Source organism: Rattus norvegicus, chromosome 2, assembly GCF_036323735.1.
Source record: "Rattus norvegicus strain BN/NHsdMcwi chromosome 2, GRCr8, whole genome shotgun sequence".
Taxonomy (NCBI): Eukaryota; Metazoa; Chordata; class Mammalia; order Rodentia; family Muridae; genus Rattus; species Rattus norvegicus.
In genome coordinates this window covers 176,939,083-176,957,989 of record NC_086020.1, presented here as the reverse complement: position 1 = coordinate 176,957,989, position 18,907 = coordinate 176,939,083, and the positions used below count along the sequence as shown (strand labels likewise).

General features: G+C 52.1%; 2 protein-coding genes across 11 annotated transcripts; one reads left to right on the top strand and one right to left on the bottom strand.

Annotated features, from left to right (window-relative positions):
- Positions 1 to 1,826: 1,826 nt before the first annotated feature.
- On the bottom strand, positions 1,827 to 5,823 carry Krtcap2 (keratinocyte associated protein 2). Its single transcript, NM_001106444.1, has 5 exons — positions 5,308 to 5,823; positions 4,962 to 5,116; positions 4,754 to 4,817; positions 2,773 to 2,839; positions 1,827 to 2,203 (listed from the first exon to the last, which is right to left on the bottom strand). The coding sequence occupies exons 2-5, from the start codon at positions 5,052 to 5,054 to the stop codon at positions 2,083 to 2,085; spliced, it is 345 nt and encodes a 114-aa protein (NP_001099914.1). The 5' UTR covers positions 5,055 to 5,116; positions 5,308 to 5,823; the 3' UTR covers positions 1,827 to 2,082.
- Trim46 (tripartite motif-containing 46) lies at positions 5,705 to 18,737 on the top strand. Of its 10 annotated transcripts, none has more exons than XR_010063609.1 (10): positions 5,995 to 6,193; positions 7,493 to 7,754; positions 7,971 to 8,314; positions 9,448 to 9,591; positions 9,700 to 9,795; positions 13,615 to 13,868; positions 14,085 to 14,206; positions 14,401 to 14,438; positions 15,183 to 15,485; positions 16,324 to 16,461. XR_010063609.1 is itself a non-coding variant. In XM_008761172.4 (10 exons), the coding sequence occupies exons 2-10, from the start codon at positions 7,499 to 7,501 to the stop codon at positions 18,046 to 18,048; spliced, it is 2,211 nt and encodes a 736-aa protein (XP_008759394.1). In that variant the 5' UTR covers positions 6,051 to 6,203; positions 7,493 to 7,498; the 3' UTR covers positions 18,049 to 18,733. The 10 variants fall into 10 exon arrangements, 8 of the variants coding, with proteins under 8 accessions (XP_063137933.1, XP_017446379.1, XP_008759394.1 ...); XM_008761172.4 differs by lacking the exon at positions 14,401 to 14,438 and adding an exon at positions 17,655 to 18,733 and having other exon boundaries at positions 6,051 to 6,203; positions 16,324 to 16,621; NM_001395105.1 differs by lacking the exon at positions 14,401 to 14,438 and adding an exon at positions 17,655 to 18,737 and having other exon boundaries at positions 6,064 to 6,193; positions 16,324 to 16,621.
- Positions 18,738 to 18,907: the final 170 nt, after the last annotated feature.

Sequence of the window (18,907 nt, the reverse complement as noted above, 5' to 3'; positions counted from 1 at the left end):
CCTTTGACTCCAAGGAGCACGTCAGGTCAGGGGCCAGAAGCCTCCGGCCAGACTACACCGACTCCGCCCACGTATTATTTACTCCTGTTTCCGGAGTTGGAGGCGGGTGCCTGCGGGTGTCGCTGCCACGTGTGAGTGAACTGGAGGAAACATCTGGCTCCCTCTGTCCTTCAGGGGGATGCCCCTGTCTCCCATAGGTCTACTGCCACCCAGGTAGAACAGGTCCCAGGAACCCCACGTTTCTCTGTCTCGTTCACCTTCAGGTCTTGGAAGCCACCATGTCCTCAGGCCCCTTTACCTAATGATGGTGATTAGAGGCTGTGATATCTCTGTCCGGGTTAATTGGCAGGTCAGTTGTGTATAGCCTACAACTAGACAGCACAGATAGGCTGAGTATAAAGCTACTATTGGCGCCGACCTGCCTTGTAAATCCACCCATTCCTGAGGAATGGGTCATTATTCCGAGGCACATACTGCCCCTGGTCCCACACAGAAGGTGGTAGCAGGTGCATAGATCCATTAGCACTGCTAGGTCATCTGTTCTGTGGTCTTCCCCTCACCTAGCCTTAGAACTGATGATATCTGCCTAGCTCCACCCTAGCCAGCCTTCTGAAAGCTTCTGACACTCAGGCTATCCCAGGGCTAGATGTGCCCTACCCAATGATCCCACTCCAGGCAAGGAGAAAGTCAAGTTCTGACTCTTAACATCTAGAAGCAATCACCTTCCCATAGACCCAGGACCTGTTTTGGACGCCCCACCCCTAACCCCCTTTTTCAGAGGGCCCTACAGGTCACACTTCTTCAGTCTCACCAGATGAGCCTGGAACTGCCGCGCTCAGAAAGACTGTGATCTCTACTGAAAATTCTGCCCAACTCCTAGCCCAAGAGTAAGAGATGACGCTTCTAACCTTCCAGTAAAGTGTCTGGTCCCTTAGGTTCCCTAGATTGGCTTCCAAAGAACTAGAGCACCGCTTAGTCCTTTAGGACCAATATGCAGGGAGAGGTCAGCCTGAGTGTCCAGGATAATTAACTCACAGCGCCCTCTGCTGGTACTTCATGCAAACTGTGCAGTTCTTCCTTCTGGACCAGGGACGGAGGGATGCGGCAGGACAGAGGGATGTGGCAGTATGGCCTCTAATAATCCTTGACCAGAGCTCCTTAGACTCTTTGCTTCATCTTCACTCAGCCTTATTCCCTAACCTTTAGGTGTCTCTGAATGTGCAGAATTTTATTCTAGAAGGGCCAAAGGGTAAGTTTCTTCATTCAATCAATCTACTTCCTGCTATCAGGCACTACTAGTATACAAAAGTGACCCAAATGGGCGGTCCCTGAAGCATACAGCACCCACCGGGAGAGGGGTACCTTGGTGCTCTAAAGGACAAGTGCACTGGACAGAGCTGCTTCTCATGACACAAGGCAGCATCTTGCTTCATCTCTATCAAAATTGGCTGAGGCTGTGGGCTGGCTGCTCTTTGATATACCCTGAAAAGACTTACGGATTTCCTACTATCATGAATACAAGATAAAGGGGGGAGGGAAGCAAAATTGCCAGAGGCAAGAGGCAAGGGCTGGTGACTAACCCTTATAGGCACGGGAACCTGGCTCACGCTAGGGTGGAAAAGATGCATGAAGAGTGTAACGTCAGTAGGGACGCCCACCTCCCAGCCTGCATCGAAACCATGCAGAACCGCACAGACGAGGAAGTAAGGGTTCACCTCCATTGCAAGAGCTTTTCTGGTTTTGAAGAATGATAAAGGACACCTGCCACCCTCCTGTAGCACCTGTATAATGTGCACCCTGACATATGCACACACACGTTAATTAATAACAGCAATTTAAAACATCTACATTGGTTCTGAAAGGCAGGCCGTTCTGTGTCATATACTCTTTAACCTCTCTCCCCATAGGTTAAGGCCACGGATCCTTTTGCATTCTTCCTCCCAATGACTCTCTTGTAAGTTGGAGGCCACTGCAGTGCCTGCCCTGCTCAGGCACTGGCAGCTGCCGTGGGTCTGAGGTGGGTCTGACAGACACAGCTACAAAGAAGCAACTTTATTACTCGTTCTTATTACTCATTCCCAGTCAGTTTCTCTTCTTGCTCTTGCCAGTGACTTTGGCCGGCGTGAGGGCTGGAGCTGTAGCCTGGTACAGAGTGGAGGATATCTTGTTGATGTAGTACAGACCAACCATGGAGAAGATGAAGCTAGGGCGTGAGAAGAAGTCGTTATAACAACAGGCATGTTGCTAATAGAGTAGACACCAGCTTCGGGTAAAGAATTCAGATTTAGGCTTGGGAGATTAAGGACGAAAAAAAAATGGGGGCTGGGCTGGAGAGATGGCTCAGTGGTTAAGAGTACTGACTGCTCTTCTGGAGGTCCTGAGTTCAAATCCCGGTAACCACATGGTGGTTCACAACCATCTGTAATAAGATCTGATGCCCTCTTCTGGTGTGTCTGAAGACAGTTACAGTGTACTTATATATAATGACTAAATAAATCTTTTTTAAAAAAGGGAAAACAGGGGGTTGGGGATTTAGCTCAGGGGTAGAGCGCTTGCCTAGGAAGCGCAAGGCCCTGGGTTCGGTCCCCAGCTCCGAAAAAAAGAACCAAAAAAAAAAAAAACAAAAAAAAAAAAAAAAGGGAAAACAGAGGAGGAGAAGAAGGCCTGTGATGGGAAGGAAGGTAGGAGACATCAAAGGTGGATCTGGTACCACAATACACGGCATCATCGTACTGCTTGCCCAGCTATGAGATATGGCTGTGAGATACATACCAAGTGGTGACACAGACTCGGTGGATGAGGCCAGATGCGAAGAGTGCCAACAGCAAGCAGAGGAGAACTGGGGAGGCGAGAACAGGACAGGGAGCATCAGGGAGTGTTCAAAAGAGAAACAGAAGAGTAGGAGCAGTCTAGAGGCCTGTGAGGAACCTGCTTGAAAAGGAATGTCCTGCTGGGCATGGGGACACCTTTCATCCCAGCACTAGAGGCAGAGGCAGACAGATCTCTGTGAGTTTGAGGCCAGCCTCCTCTGCAGAGTTAGTTCCAGGACAGCCAGGGATACACAGAGAAACCCTGTCTAGAAAAAAACAACACAAACAAAATAGGTTTGTCTTGATAAAAGCAGGGACGTCAATACCTTAACACTCGTTCAGAACACGAAGGGAAGATATGAGTGGTGTTTTGTTTTACTAGTTTGGCTCCAGTTCTCATTTAACTTCCTGGCCTCCCCACCTCCTCACACACACAAAAGAACGCTGAATGCAGTGGTATATTGGCTAAGCAGCACGCTAGGCTAAGGCAGGAAGGATCACTTAAGCCAAGGAATTCAAGGGAAGGCCGGCCTGGGCAACACAGTGAGATCCTGCCTCAAAAGTAAATTAATAAACGAAATGTTCTAGAAGGGCGGAGAGCAGGCTTGCCCCCACTATTTAGAAAAGAGAGGTATGGTCTCTCTAACAGAACAGGATGCAGGTGAGAGGGTGTAAAGGGGAAAGAAGTCCACCTGTCTGGCTGGAGCCTGAAGGGAAGGCAAAGAAGAGGAACTTTGTTTTCCCCACCTCAAGACAGGTTTCACTGTGTAGCTCTGGCTGCCCTGGAACTCATTCTGTAGATCAGGTTAGCCTTGACCTCCCAGAGATCTGCCTCCCTCTGCCTCTGCATGGAATACTGGGATTAAAAGCTTGTACCACCATCGTCTGGCTGAAACATAAGGATTTTGTCATCCAACAATTTCTTTCGGAATATAACAAACATGTGAGACAAAGTGGATGAGACAGAAGTTTTGAGCATGCTGGCATCTGGAAACCTGTATCAGAAGGGCGAGGAAATGGATCGACAATGGCGGGCTTTGGCATTACTGCATGAATTTTTGCTGTGCTACGACTGCTTGAGTTTCCGAGCATGCGGCTTTCCAAGTGGTTTGGTCCTGATGCAGACTTTGCTTATGAGCTTAAGTCTCCATCCGATCTCTGTATGAACCATCTAACAAGATCACCACACACAGAAACTGACCTATCCGGGCTGCAGATGCACCTCAGTTGGTAGATTGCTGGCCTAGCATGCTCAAAGACAGGCTCGACACCCAGACCCTCATGAAGCTAGTGCTAATCTCAGGAGGCAGAAGGATCGAGGGTTTAAAGTCATCCTCAGCTACATGGGAAGTTCAAGGCCAGTGTGGGCTACGGAAGAGAGGAGAGGAGAGAGAGAAACAAAGTGAGGCAGACAGAGAGCTCTAACAGTTATGGTCTATTCTCCTTCAGTCAGGGGCCCTGCTATTGGTAACATCCCAGTAAGCAGAGACTCACAATCTCCTCAAGCAGAACTCACTAATGCCAGCTCAATTTCACATCAGAATCCCTCAGTGGACTTGGTCTTGCTTTCTTTTCTCACAGGGACAAAGGATATCTTCCCAAGAATGCCTATCAGACAACAGCCCAAACTTGACTGTTCGCTTGAAACTTTCCTGGGAGCAGACCAAGTTTTCCTTTTTCTTTCTTTTCCTCTCCTCCTTGTCCCCTCCCCCCTCTGTGTGTGTGTGTGTGTGTGTGTGTGTGTGTGTGTGTGTGCGTGCGTGCGTGCGCGCGTGCGTGCGTGCACGAGCTTCTCTTCCAGCTCTGATAAAATGCTTAATCTGAAAGCATCTTCTGTCTTCAAGATAGTTTTAAGCAAATGTATTTCTCCTTTACCAGGAAATTCAGCATCATGTTTGGGGCAGGTTTAAAAAGAGTTCAGTCAACTACTGAGTTTCACTTACTCTCAGGGAAGATTTTTGCTTGGAAGCCTTTACCAAAGACCAGATTCTCCAGATTATTGAAGGCCTGGGTTGACGGAATTAAGGAGAAACTTATGCAACAAGACAGGGCTGGGAAGCAGAGGAAATGCAAAACCCTTGCCACCCACCCCCACCCATCTTCTGTTCACACACCACCACCACCACCTCCCCTTCCAGCGGTGGAAGATACAGTTAGGGAGAAGACGAAAAGGCCGGAGCCCAGCAGGCCCCCCTGAATGGTGAGCCACTCGGTGGAGGCCAACTGGCGGCTGTATATCTGCATGCCAGCGAAGAGCAGCAGGGACAGGAGGGAGGACAGCGCCAAGGAGGTCCCGGTACCGACTACTGGAGATGAGAAAAAGAGTCAGGCTAAGATTCACTCCAGAGCTCGACACCCCCAACCACTTCCAAGAGCTTCCAAGTGACCCACCCCCATCCCACGGCGACCTCCAGGAACCACCGGGCCCGTACACCCAAGTTCCCGCCTGTCCGGAGGAAATGCTAGTTCCCTGGAAATCAGGACACGTCAGCTTTACCAACGCTACCGGGAAAAGAGGGCTACCCCGATGCCCACCCCCGCTGGAGCAGCCCGGGCATCCGGCCGGTGCGGTTACCCATCACGCCCCGTCCGTGGGTCCAATCCGTGCCTCTGGAGAAAGAGGGGAGCCAAAGCCGGCCCGGTTGTCTGTACGCAGGCGTCGGGGCCAACGTGGACTTGCTTTACTTCTTCCTCTACGCGCCTTGGATGCAGCGCCCTCTTGCGGCAAGGAGGAAATAGTGCTCCGAAGAGCATTCTAAGCCACCGCCCTGCTTGCTCTCCAGCCTTCTGTACCCAGGTCATCAGCTGTACCTCTAGACAAGCTGCACTCATGTCTTTCAGTCATGATCCCATGACCTAGAGTCACCCGTGTCTTCACTGCTATTTATGCCATCTCCAGTACAACTTCCTCAGACCTCCCTGCCCAACTCTGATGGCCTCAACGTCTCCCGAAGATATGTGCTACCCAAGATGTAGTGCTCTCCACCTGGAGTTCTTCCTCTGAAACCGTTAGCTTCTTGCTTTGTGTGAGTAGTATGACTAGGAATCGATGCAACGTTCTAATAGAAGGAATGGTTCCTACCTCAAATACCCTTCCATGTTACCCACCCCCTAGACCGTTTTTGGAGAACCACGTGGGAAGAACTATTTCCCACCCCCTACCTCGACGGACGCAGTTCGAAGCTAGTCCCTGGAGCATGCGCAGTGATATCTAACCCTCCCCACCCCTCCCTACACCCCACCCGGCTCCTGCATTAAGCCCCGGGTTCGCAGCAGCAGCCAGGATCGTGCACCCGGGGGCGGGCGGGCACAGTAGGGCCATGGCTGAGGGTGAGGATATGCAGACCTTCACTTCCATCATGGATGCACTAGTCCGCATCAGTGTGAGTTAAGGTGGGGTCAAGGGGAAGGGAGGGCATGTAAAGGGTCGGGGCAAGCCAGATCCTTGAACAGGTGGGGGTCCAGGAAGAATATGGAATGTAGAGAGGGGATTAGTTAAGACAGAAATGACTGGGAGGGCGGAGATGTAGGTGTGCAGGGATCCTGGGGACAGCCGAGTGGTGAGTGCTTTAAAGACTCCCATTTGCTGGGTTGTAGGCAGCGAGAAGCTGCCCGGACCCAGCGGGTAGGCTTGGGGTAGCTGCCAGGCGTGCACCGGGGCTATGATAAGGGGCATGTATGAGCTTGGATTTTTTCCAAGAAACTGAGGACAGGTGGGGGGGTGTTGAAAAAGCCGCTCCTGGGTGCAGTTCCCAATTTGGACCCCTCCCGGCCCCCCCCTCCCGCCCCCCCCCCCGCGAGCTGCCATGCAGCCTGCAGTTGCCATAGTAACCCGTGCTCGTCTCTCCCAGAGGCGGTGCCAACCCTGCTCCCCCCCACCACTTCCTTCCCCCTCCCTCCCTGTCCCTCCCTCCTTTGTGTCAGCTGCGCCCCTGACCGGGATGGCTGCGAAGAGAGGGACCAAGGTGAGGTGTGGGGGGTGGGGAGTAGCCAGAAGACCCCTCACCAAAAGGGGGAGGGATACTTCCGGTGGGGAGGGGGCAGGTAGGCGGGGCGCTCCCCCCCCCCCCCCAGATTGGGCAAAGGGTTGAAGCAGGCTGAATTTCTCCACCAGATTGGGCCTGATAGCTCTAGTATAGGAGGCAAGAGGAATGGGTTGGTTTTGGGAGACTGGAAGAAATAGAATTGAAGAATGGAGGATGGGTGCTGGGCGCCGGCCGGTGCCCAACGGGTTCAGAGAGCTAGCGCACCCTGGCCGCGGGGACCAGTCATGCGTCTAAGGTTGCTAGAGAAAGGGGAGGGGGGACAGCACCCATCTGTAGAATGGGTGGTGCCCTTGAAATAAATGCTAGGAGCAGGCTGGTAATTCAGAGATGGAGGGATGGAGACAGGTGAGGCGGGAGGACTGCCTGCCAGCACTGCTGCAGCGGGAGTGATGGGGGTGGGGCGTGATGCTGGGGGAAGCCAGAGCTCCAACCATATCTTCTTGTTGGACCTTAAGCTCCCCAAGAGGGGAGCCGAAGCAGGAGACAGAGAGCTGGGAAGGTGTGTGAATCAACCAAGGTTCGGGTACTGGGCCGAAGCAGTAGGTAGCTTGTGCTGCCTTTACTGGCAGCCAAGGGACCGGGCTGAGATTTGCCCAAGTGTCCTAGCTCTCACACAACCTCCTGGTCCCTCCACAGACAAGCATGAAGAACATGGAGAAGGAACTGCTGTGCCCAGTGTGCCAAGAGATGTACAAGCAGCCACTAGTGCTGCCTTGTACCCACAACGTGTGCCAGGCCTGTGCCCGGGAGGTTTTGGGCCAGCAGGGGTACATAGGCCATGGTGGGGATCCGAGTTCGGAGCCCACTTCTCCTGCTTCCACCCCTTCTACCCGCAGCCCCCGCCTCTCTCGGAGAACTCTCCCCAAGCCAGATCGCTTGGACCGGCTCCTTAAGTCAGGTGGGGCTGGGGCCTGTGGGATGGGGTGGGAATGTAGAAAGATGGAAAAGAGTCAGGGGCATCTGTCTGTCATTCTGGGGTGGACTACTTACTGCTTATCTGAATACTAATGAGAGCGATCTCTGGCGCAATGAAATTCCACTTTTTAATTGAACAGATGTCGCCCACCCCCAGCCAGCTGTAATTCTCACCTCTACCTCCTGGGTCCATCCACAGGCTTTGGGACATACCCTGGGCGGAAGCGTGGTGCCTTGCACCCCCAGACGATCTTATTCCCGTGCCCAGCCTGCCAGGGCGATGTGGAACTGGGGGAGAGGGGCCTTTCCGGGCTTTTCCGAAACCTGACCCTAGAGCGAGTGGTGGAGCGGTACCGACAGAGTGTGAGTGTGGGCGGCGCCATCCTGTGCCAGTTGTGCAAGCCCCCACCACTAGAGGCCACCAAGGGCTGCTCAGAGTGTCGAGCTACCTTCTGTAATGAATGCTTCAAGCTCTTCCACCCCTGGGGCACTCAGAAGGCCCAACACGAACCCACGCTACCCACCCTCTCATTCCGCCCCAAGGTGAGCCAGTTCTTGCAGTGTCTGAAGTGGGAGGGGCCACAGTGGTGCTGAACCAGGGGTTGGGGGTGGCTGGCGCGTGGGCTTCCAAAGTGGGGTAGGTAAGGTTTTGTGTGTGTGTGCGAGTGTACACGTGTGTGTGCAAGCACACGCCCATGTGTGTATGTATGTGACAGAGTCGTAAGAGTTGGAGAGAGAGCTCTGTGATTAAGAGCTCTTCCAGAAAAATCCCATTTGTTTCCCTGTAATTCCAGCTTCCTGGGAATATATCACCTCTGGCCTCTTCTAGTGCCTGTACTTATATGCACATTTCTATATGTAGATACATACACATAATTCAAAATAAGATATTATGAAAAAAAAGGGACAGCACCTTGCCATATAGCCCAGGCTAGCCTTGAACTCAGGGAAATTCCATTTTCTCCGTTTCCTGAGCGCTAGAATGAGGGACGTGCGCCATCATATCCGTCTTGCAGCCCGTTCTCTCATACTCACTGAACGAATGATTCGACATCTCTGGGTGTCTCATCTCACCAAGTGCGTAGAGATGAGGGAATCTACTCGGCAGTAACTGCCTGCAGGGCTGTTGATAGAATCATAGGAGATGTTTGTTCCAACAAAGTCATCTGGCTGAGCATGGGGGCACACGTCTGGTCTCCCAACACTTGGAAAAGTGAATAAAGACTTGGAAGTTAAAGGCCAGCCTGGGTACACAGGAAAACTCTACCTCAAAAAAGTTGCTTATGGGGTTGGGGATTTAACTCAGTGGTAGAGCGCTTGCCTAGCAAACGCAAGGCCCTGGGTTCGGTCCCCAGCTCCGAAAAAGAAAAAAAAAGTTGCTTATATGCAGGATGCCATTCTAGGAGTTGGGCGCAATGGTGAACAAAGGGGAACTATGTTATCATTGTTGCTACTACGGACATATGAAGGAGATGGAGGCAGTGCTAGACCATGGTTTGGACAGTTCACAGATGCTTTAATTCCCGGCGTTCTCCATTAGGTGGCGCTAGGGAGCACCACCAGCTATTTGCAATTCCCTCTCCTCTGACTGCTAGAGAGGGGCAAGCAATTGCTGGTAGGTCAGCATCCTCACACACACAAGTGGCTGACTATTTTATTCTCCTTTGTATCTCTAGGGTCTGATGTGTCCAGACCACAAGGAAGAGGTGACCCACTACTGTAAGACATGTCAACGACTGGTGTGCCAACTCTGCAGGGTACGGCGTACCCACAGTGGGCACAAGATCACACCAGTGCTCAGTGCCTACCAGGCTCTCAAGGTAAAGACCCCCTACTCACTCAGCCCTGGTGTTAACACCACCACACACCTCCTAATGACTTGCTTCTTGCAGAGCCAGGATGATGCCCACCTCTTTCTTTGCCCTTAGGATAAGCTAACTAAGAGCCTGGCATACATCTTGGGAAACCAGGACACAGTGCAGACCCAGATTTGTGAGCTGGAGGAGACCATCAGGCACACTGAGGTGAGGAAGGGCATGGGCGTGTGCCTTGGATCCCGCTTGGGTGGGCATACACCATCGCCTTGCTGCCAGTGCAGAGCCCACAGGAGGAAGATGTGTGTGGGTGGAAGCTCTGATGAAACTTCATTGCTTCATTGGCAAGAACACCAGTACCCTGGGTTAGGCTGGAGCTGGGGCTGCAAGGAGCGTAGGAGGGCTATAGCTGGGGCTAAGGAGCCCAAAGATTCAGCATGAACACAGCCATGAAGCTAGGGTGGGGAAGAGCACTTTCTGTTAGGCTGTCTGAATTAATTAACCGGCAGTGGCAGTGGATGGCAGCCATGACATAGCCACCACTATGCTGTAGCTAGTGTCCCACGTGGATGTTGATGCAGTCGTGGCCTTTCTTATTGGGTGAGTTATTAAAAGATTAAGACTATGAAGGAGCTAGGGTAAAATATGATCAATTAGTGTCATGGTGATTTCAGATTGTAATCGCTAAAGGAACTATAGGTACTTACTGTGTTTTCTGGCATGCATCAAGATAGCAGGATTTTTTGGAGAAGGCTCTCCTTCACACATGGAGGTCCCGGAACAGTCTTGTTTGCCAGATGTAACTGGGGATGTGACCATGCATTCAGATGACCAGCTCTTTTTTTTTTTTTTTTGGTTCTTTTTTTCGGAGCTGGGGACCGAACCCAGGGCCTTGCGCTTCCTAGGCAAGCGCTCTACCACTGAGCTAAATCCCCAGCCCCCAGATGACCAGCTCTTTAAAGGAGCTCTTATCTTCCTCTAGTTTTTAGCCTTTCCCTGTTTGTCTCTTAGCAACATGGCCGGCATTGACTACTCCAGCCCATAAGTCTGTTTATCTTGTCATTTCTTCACAAATCTATTGCCCTGTAATTGAAGGGGCCTGTGGTGGAACACGTGCATCTCCACCATGAGGGGCACATGAGGGCTGGAGAGACAAGTCAGTGGTTAAGAGCACTGACTGGGGGTTGGGGATTTAGCTCAGTAGTAGAGCGCTTGCCTAGCAAGCGCAAGGCCCTGGGTTCGGTCCCCAGCTCCGAAAAAAAGAAAAAAGAAAAAAAAAAAAAAAGCACTGACTGCTCTTGCAGAGGACCCAGGTTCAGTTCCCCACACCCACATGGCAGCTCGTGATCATCTGGAATCTGCTCCAGGGGATCTGATATCTTCCTCTGGTCCTCAAGGGCTTCTGCACACATGTGGTATGTACACATACACACTCACACACACTCACACACTCACACACACATACACACTCACACACACTCATACACACTCACACACACTCACATACACACACACTCACACTGACACATACACACACTGACACACACACTCACATGCACACACTCACACACATACACACTCACATACACGCACACACACACACTCACACACACACTCATACATACTCACAAATGAAATAAATATTTTTTTTCTTTTCTTTTCTTCGGAGCTGGGGACTGAACCCAGGGCCTTGGGCTCGCTAGGCAAGCGCTCTACCACTGAGCTAGATCCCCAACCCCCGAATAAATATTTTAAATAAAATATTTAAATAAATAAATATGTAGAAAGAAGAGGGATATTTTCTGCTGCATTAGAACATGGTCAATGCCCAAAGTCCCCACAACAATAAAACAGAAAAATGGCTGGAAAAAATAAATTAAAAAATTTTAAGTTAAAAACGTAACTGCAGTGGTCTAGAGAGATGGCTCAGCAGTTAAGAGCACTGACTGCTCTTCCAGAGGTCTTGAGTTCAATTCCCAGCAACCACATGGTGGCTCACAACCATCTGTAATGGGATCTGATGCCCTCTTCTGGTGTGTCTGAAGATAGCTATAGTGTATTCACATACATAAAATAAATAAATCTTTTTTTAAAAAAAAGTTTATTCATCAGTAAATCCCACCCTCCAAAAGCATATGCATAAAATAAAAATCGAATAAATGGAGCTAGAGAGATGGCTCAGCGGTTAAGAGCACTGACTGCTCTTCCAGAGGTCCTGAGTTCAATTCCCAGCAACCACATGGTGGCTCCATAAAGGGATCCGTTGCCCTCTTCTGGCAGGCAGGTGTACATGCAGACAGAGCATGACTAAATTAAAAATAAATAAGTATTTAAATAAATATTTAAGGGGTTGGGGATTTAGCTCAGTGGTAGAGCGTTTGCCTAGCAAGCGCAAGGCCCTGGGTTTGGTCCCCAACCCCGAAAAAAAGAAAAGGAAAAAAAATAAATATTTAAAATGTAACTATATTATTTTTAAATTAAAAAAATTAATCAGGTGTTAGGAATGTGTGTATGTGGGCTTGGGGATTTAGCTCAGTGGCAGAGCAAGCGCAAGGCCCTGGGTTCGGTCCCTAGCTCCAAAAAAAAAAAAAAAAAAGAAAAGGAATGTGTGTATGTGTGAGTACACCCCATGTGGAGGGGGTGCCATGGAGTCCAGAGGTATTGGTCCCCTGGAGCTGTCCTCACAGGTGCCTCAGCTACCTTTGACAGATGCTAGGAACTTGCTCAGTCCTTGCTCAGTGGCTACTTGCTCTTGTCACTGAGCCATCTCTCCAGCACTTGAACTATCTGAGGTCTGGAGAGATGGCTCAGCGGTTAAGAGCACTGACTGCGGGGTTGGGGATTTAGCTCAGCGGTAGAGCACTTGTCTAGCAAGCGCAAGGCCCTGGGTTCGGTCCCAGGCTCCGAAAAAAAAAGAAAAAAAAAAAGAAAGAAAAAAGAAAAAAGCACTGACTGCTCTTCCAGAGGTCCTGAGTTCAATTCCCAGCAACCACATGGTGGCTCACAACCATCTGTAATAAGATCTGATGCCCTCTTCTGGTGTGTCTGAAGGCAGTGACAGAGTGACAGTGTACTCACATACATAAAATAAATAATTTTTAAAAATGTAATTAGTAGAGTCTGGAGAGTTGGCTCAGCAGATAAGAACACTGGCTGCTTTTCCAGAGGACCCGGGTTCAACTCCCAGCACCCACATGGCAGCTCACAGCTATCTGTAACACCAGTTTCCAGGTTTCTGACACCCTCACACAGACATACATGTAGGCATAACACCAGTGCACAAAAAAATATAAATAAATTATATATTCAAAATTATAAAAACTAATTAATTAAACTTTTAAGTGGGTCACTGGGTCTTATGCTGTGATCCCAAGACTGAAGAAATTGCAGCAGGGGGAATCTCTCTTCAGTACACATTGAGTTCAAGGTCAGCCTGGGCTCCATGAAACCCTGTCTCTTATAGAGATCCCCAGACAAAGGCTGGAAAGAGAGATCAGTGGGGTAGGAGCACTGGTTGCTCTTTCAGAGGACCCAGGTTCGATTCCGAGCACCCACGCGGCTCACAACCATATGTAGTTCCAGGGTATCCGATGCCCTCTTCAGGTCTCCACAGGTACCAGGCACGCATTTGGTCCTCATACATACATAGAGGCAAAACCCCTATCCACATAAAAATACTTTTTAAAAGATTCCAAGTAGGTATAAAATTAATAGGACCTTTGTACTATTGTCCTATATTAATTTTGGTTTCCTAGATGAAGCCAACAATCTAGGAAATAGAAGGGGCTTGCTTCTCTCTAGCCTCCAGTTAAGATGTGAGCATTCGGAAAGCGTACAAATGATGAGGAGGTGACCATAGCTGCAATGTAGGTGCTTTGCCAGTCATGATCCTGGCCCAATGGAACCAGATCGGTGCAACCAACTAAATTCCCTAGGATGGTACGGTGTGTAGTCTTGGGGACCGGGTGCGAGGACTGCCTTCAAGATGCTAGTAAGTCACTCATCCTTTGGGTGTTGCTTCTTGGACAGGTGAGTGGTCAGCAGGCGAAAGAGGAGGTGTCCCAGCTGGTTCGGGGACTAGGGGCTGTGTTGGAAGAGAAGCGATCCTCACTTCTTCAGGCCATCGAAGAGTGCCAGCAAGAGCGTTTATCCCGGCTCAGTGCCCAGATCCATGAGCACCAGAGCCTGCTGGATGGCTCGGGTTTGGTGGGCTACGCCCAGGAAGTTCTTAAGGAAACAGACCAGCCTTGCTTTGTACAAGCAGCCAAACAGCTGCATAACAGGTACACAAGGGGCCAGGCTCCAGGGAGGTGGGCATTATGGGTGTAGCTAATGCCTAGGACAGTAGCTAGAATACATGGAGTTTCAAGGAGTTTCATTTGGTCAGACTGATGCTGAGGTAGACCTGAAGCAGTGGCTCTAGGGATAGGTAGGGCAGGATGCCAGGGTGGGGTTGCCGCCCACCTGGCAATGCCTGACCCTTGCCTACTCTGTTCCAGGATTGCCCGAGCCACCGAGGCCCTCCAGACATTCCGGCCAGCTGCCAGCTCCTCCTTCCGTCATTGCCAGCTGGATGTGGGACGGGAGATGAAGTTGCTGACAGAGCTTAACTTCCTGAGAGGTAAGGAGCTAGCCAGGCCCGCATCCAACCAGAGCCTTCTTCCCTTTCCCCCCTGCAGCGGACCCGGGGGGCAGTGCCCACCAGGGACCTCCTGGCCTCCTGCCTGGCCTGGCCAGCCACTCCCACCCAGCCAACCCTGCCACACCCACACCATCCTACCGCGCTCAGCGCTGCTTCTCCCTCTCTCTTTGTAGGCTGTGGCCACCGCGGACTCTGCTCCGGAGCACCCCAGGCAAGTCAGCAGCCCTGCCCTGGGGGCCCTGCCACCCGCCGGGCCCCTCCCTATTCCTCTCCCTGTGCTCCCACACAGCCTGGCCACCCACATATTGCTTCCTTCTCTCCTAATGTACCCTGAATTCTTGGTCCTCCACTTGCCTTCCTTAGGCTGTTGCCTGATCCTTCTGACCTTTCGTTATCTCAACCCTTGCCCTCTGAACTTTCATTCTCTTCCTCTTGACCTACATGCACCGCTCTGCTAGCAAGCTTGCTCCCCTCTGCCTCCTTCCTGTTTTCCGTCTTCCTGACCCCATTACCTCCCTGCCAACCCTTATACATCCCTTCCTGCTCAGGGCTCTCTTGCCTGGGTTCCAGTGGCCTTTGCCTGCCTCGTTCTGGGGCTCCTTCTTACCTCAAAGAATCTCAGCAGTAAGGGCCCTCAGAACTCATTTGGTCTGATGCTGTCATTTGACTGAAGAAAAAACTGAGGCCCAGAGAGGGAAAGTGGCTCACTTCAGGCCAAATTAGGGTAGTGGCAAACTAGGATAGAGTTCAGACTCCTGCCCCTGCCCAGCACTCACCCACTTCTCTTTACTTTGGGCCCTGCCTTGCTCACCTGGTGCCTAGAAAGTTCCTTTCCCCAGCTCCCTCACCTACACTCACCCCCCGGCTGCCGCTGCTTCCTCTTTCCTGCCTGCCCCCACTCTCCCTGCCAGGCCAGTGGCCAGGCCCTGATTGACCCCGTTGTCTCTCCCAACAGTGCCCGAGGCGCCTGTCATCGACACCCAACGCACCTTTGCCTATGACCAAATCTTCCTGTGCTGGCGGCTGCCCCCTCACTCACCACCTGCCTGGCATTACACTGTGGAGTTCCGGCGCACAGATGTCCCCGCCCAGCCAGGCCCTACACGCTGGCAGCGACGGGAGGAGGTGAGGGGCACCAGTGCCCTCCTGGAGAACCCTGACACGGGCTCTGTGTATGTGCTGCGTGTCCGTGGCTGCAACAAAGCTGGCTACGGAGAGTACAGTGAAGATGTGCACCTGCACACACCCCCAGCACCTGGTGAGTACACAGAAAGGTGGCTTCATGTGGTGAACGGAGATGAACAGCCTGTACCTCAGACGGTACAGGATGGCCCAAGTCCTCAGCTCATTCCCAGAGGGCACTGGAAAAGCAATGCAATACAATCTATATGATTTGTACAATTTAATATGTGAGTTGTACTCACTTCCTCTACAGCTAGACTGCCCGGGGTTCAAAACCCACCTTTGCCCCTTGACAACTCTGTGTTTTGAGCCACATTTTTCTCCTTCTCTGAACTTCAGAGTCCCCTTCTACAGAAGTAATAATATTTAATAGAGTGGTTTGATGACGAGACCCTTATTAACATTCTGACTTACAGCAAGGGCTCAGTCGATGTTAGGGGAGAGGCTCACCCAGAGTGCTCGGCACTCAGGTAAAGGGCAAAAGAGTCAGGGCTGGGTTCAGGGGTCAGGAATGGGCACCAGAGCGTGGGATGGAAGGTTCAGGTCAATGGCGTTAGGAATGGGACCAGGTGGAGCAGGACAGTCGTGGAGATGGCCCATGGGGCAAGTCATGGAGAATGGGTTGCAGAAACACTGAGTCAGCTAAAGATGGGACACTGTGTTCTCTGCCCACTAGTCCACTGCGGCTGCTCCTGGCTTCCCATATCTCTTTGGGATGCCTCTCTCTTCCCTATGTCTCTATTTCAGTTTCCCACACCCTATCCCCCTGGGCCCCTGCCAGCTCCTGCTGACTGAACTCCTTGACAACTCGTTCCCTATGCCCAAAATTCCCAATGTTTGTGCTGACACTCCACAATCCCCAGTGCCGGTGTGTCCCTGAAATCCTTCCTTCTGTCTTAACCTCCTGCTTCCAGTCCTGCACTTCTTCCTCGATGGCCGCTGGGGTGCAAGCCGAGAGCGGCTAGCCATCAGCAAGGACCAGCGGGCGGTGCGGAGTATCCCAGGGCTTCCCTTGCTGCTGGCTGCTGAGCGGCTGCTCACAGGCTGCCACCTGAGTGTGGACGTGGTCCTGGGGGATGTGGCTGTGACCCAGGGCCGCAGCTACTGGGCCTGTGCCGTAGACCCTGCCTCCTACTTGGTCAAGGTGGGCGTCGGGCTGGAGAGCAAGCTTCAGGAAAGCTTCCAGGGTGCCCCGGATGTGATCAGCCCCAGGTCAGGCCCTTCTGCAAGGGGGGGAATGAAGCCCTGGGGAAGGAGCTGGGGGTGGCGAGGGTGGTGACGGGTATCCAGACTTGCCTAGGTGGGACTGGGGCTGGGTAAGAACAAGTAGCATGGAAGCCAGCCTAAGAGGCTTGTGGGTGGGAGAGATGTGGGCTCAGCAGAAGGGACTTTGAGGGCTGCTTTCAGAGTATACGGCTGGGGTAAGGTTGAGAGAAAGCAGAGCCGTTACTTCTTCCTTCCACCTGTCACTCAGGACCAGTATACCACCGTCTACACACCCATGTCCTGTCCCTCTGTCACTTGGGACCAGCACACCACCCGTCTACGCCCCCATGTCTTGGCCCCCAGCACCTTACTTATTTCCATGACAAGTTTCCCCCTGAGACCTCCTTCACCTGCCTCTTTCTCAGCATCTCCAAGTTCTCCCCTTAAACAAATCTCCACAGCCTTCCTTGCATCCCGGTGTCTCATTAAAATCTCCCCCCATCTCCCCCCCCGAACCCTATCTTCCCAGCCCTCTTATCATTCAGCACCCCATTGACACAAACTTCCTTTGGAATTCTGTCGACCCCAGTCCTGTATCCCTCTAGCATCCTGATACCAGTGCATCTTCATCGCTCTTCCAACATCCTCGCTCTGTTCCTGCCCTCACACCGCCGTGTCTTAATCACAGTGATCTCATCCTTCCAACGGCCCCAGCTGTCAAAACTGTATCCCTAACCTGATTTCCCTCCCACCGAGATTCTCAGCACTGTCCACCCTGACAAGGCCCACATCTCTCCAGTGTGCTGTAGCAACACCCATCCCTTCCTCCCCTCGACACCTCTCTCATGCACTCTCCTTTTCTGCACAGGCTAAAGCCTCAAGCCTGACAATCTAACCCCTCAACATGTATTCTCCATAATACCTGCATCCTTTTGCCCCGCCTCCAACCTGCCAACTTTCCAACATCTCAGCTCCTTGATTCCACTCGTTCCCTTCCTCTGCCTCTCAATATCTTTCCTCTGGATTCCCACTCACGCAGATATGACCCGGACAGCGGGCACGACAGCGGTGCAGAAGACGCCGCAGTGGAGGCCTTGCCGCCCTTCGCTTTCCTGACCATCGGCATGGGCAAGATCCTGCTGGGCTCCGGAGCAAGTTCAAATGCAGGGCTGACAGGGAGAGACGGCCCGGCAGCTAGCTGCACAGTGCCTCTGCCACCTCGCCTAGGCATCTGTTTGGACTACGAGCGGGGGCGGGTTTCCTTCCTGGATGCTGTGTCGTTCCGCGGGCTCCTGGAGTGCCCCCTGGACTGCTCAGGGCCTGTGTGCCCTGCCTTCTGCTTCATTGGGGGTGGCGCTGTACAGCTGCAGGAGCCCGTGGGCACCAAGCCTGAGAGGAAAGTCACCATTGGGGGCTTTGCCAAGCTGGACTGAGCCTTTCAGGCCCCCTTTTCAGACCTAAGCTCTGCTCCCCAAGCCTCTGGGCATCGGGTTGTTTACCCAGCAGCTTCTCCCCCAAGACTTCCCAACCACGTGGCCCTGCCCCATACCTTGCCAGCTGTGTCTTCCCAGGGAAGCCCTGGGAACTCTCCTCTGCTTATCTCTGGATGTCCTTCATTCTCTGTGTTACCTGTTGGCCTTGGCCCTTGGCTCTGCCTTTGGCATTTTAACCAAGGCATAGAAAGCCCCATTCCATCTCTGTCTGGTGCTCCCGAGGCCTATTGGGAGGGGGGCACCTGGAACAGTGGGTATGATCAACAACTGCCCTTTGCCATGTCAAGCCCCTCTCCCCATTGATGCTGACACAGCCTCGGCAGCCAGGCTCCGAGCCTCCCCACTGAGGGGGAGGAGAACCTATCCTGTTTTATTTGGATCCCTATACCTTCCAGCTGCATGTCCCTTCTGTCCCTTTTCTCTTGCATGCTTTACCTATCCAGCACCCATGCCAACGTGCCAAGTCTCCCATGGGAACTCAGTTAAGGCTGGTGTCCCCATCGGGTTGGGCCAAGTTAGGCCTCTGGTGCCTGCTACTGTCTCCCTACAGTGGGCATCACTGGCCTGTGCTGAGCAACAGCTGTAATTTTCATGGTTTATAAACAATAAACTGTGACACCAGGCACACATTCCTGGTAATTTCCGGTTCGACTGACACCTAAGGGTAGGAGGTCCCTAACTGAAGTGCGCTCAACTGACTTTCACCGCCAGGGGGCGCAGCACGGACTGCTAGGCTAGAACTTTACCTTCGGCACCTGAACCTCAGCTCTGGACCCTGAGGGGATGTGGCTAAGGGCGT

What these genes read in the sequence shown, in the direction of transcription:
- Krtcap2 (NM_001106444.1), bottom strand. Translation starts at nt 5,054, where the DNA reads ATGCAGATATACAGCCGCCAGTTGGCCTCCACCGAGTGGCTCACCATT. An exon ending in TTTTCGTCTTCTCCCTAACT is followed by an intron (nt 4,818 to 4,961) that starts GTATCTTCCACC and finishes CCGTCAACCCAG; the next exon opens with GCCTTCAATAATCTGGAGAA. An exon ending in AGCAAAAATCTTCCCTGAGA is followed by an intron (nt 2,840 to 4,753) that starts GTAAGTGAAACT and finishes TCGCCTCCCCAG; the next exon opens with TTCTCCTCTGCTTGCTGTTG.
- Trim46 (NM_001395105.1), top strand. Translation starts at nt 6,131, where the DNA reads ATGGCTGAGGGTGAGGATATGCAGACCTTCACTTCCATCATGGATGCA. An exon ending in AGAGCTTAACTTCCTGAGAG is followed by an intron (nt 14,207 to 15,182) that starts GTAAGGAGCTAG and finishes CTCTCCCAACAG; the next exon opens with TGCCCGAGGCGCCTGTCATC. An exon ending in GCACACACCCCCAGCACCTG is followed by an intron (nt 15,486 to 16,323) that starts GTGAGTACACAG and finishes TCCTGCTTCCAG; the next exon opens with TCCTGCACTTCTTCCTCGAT.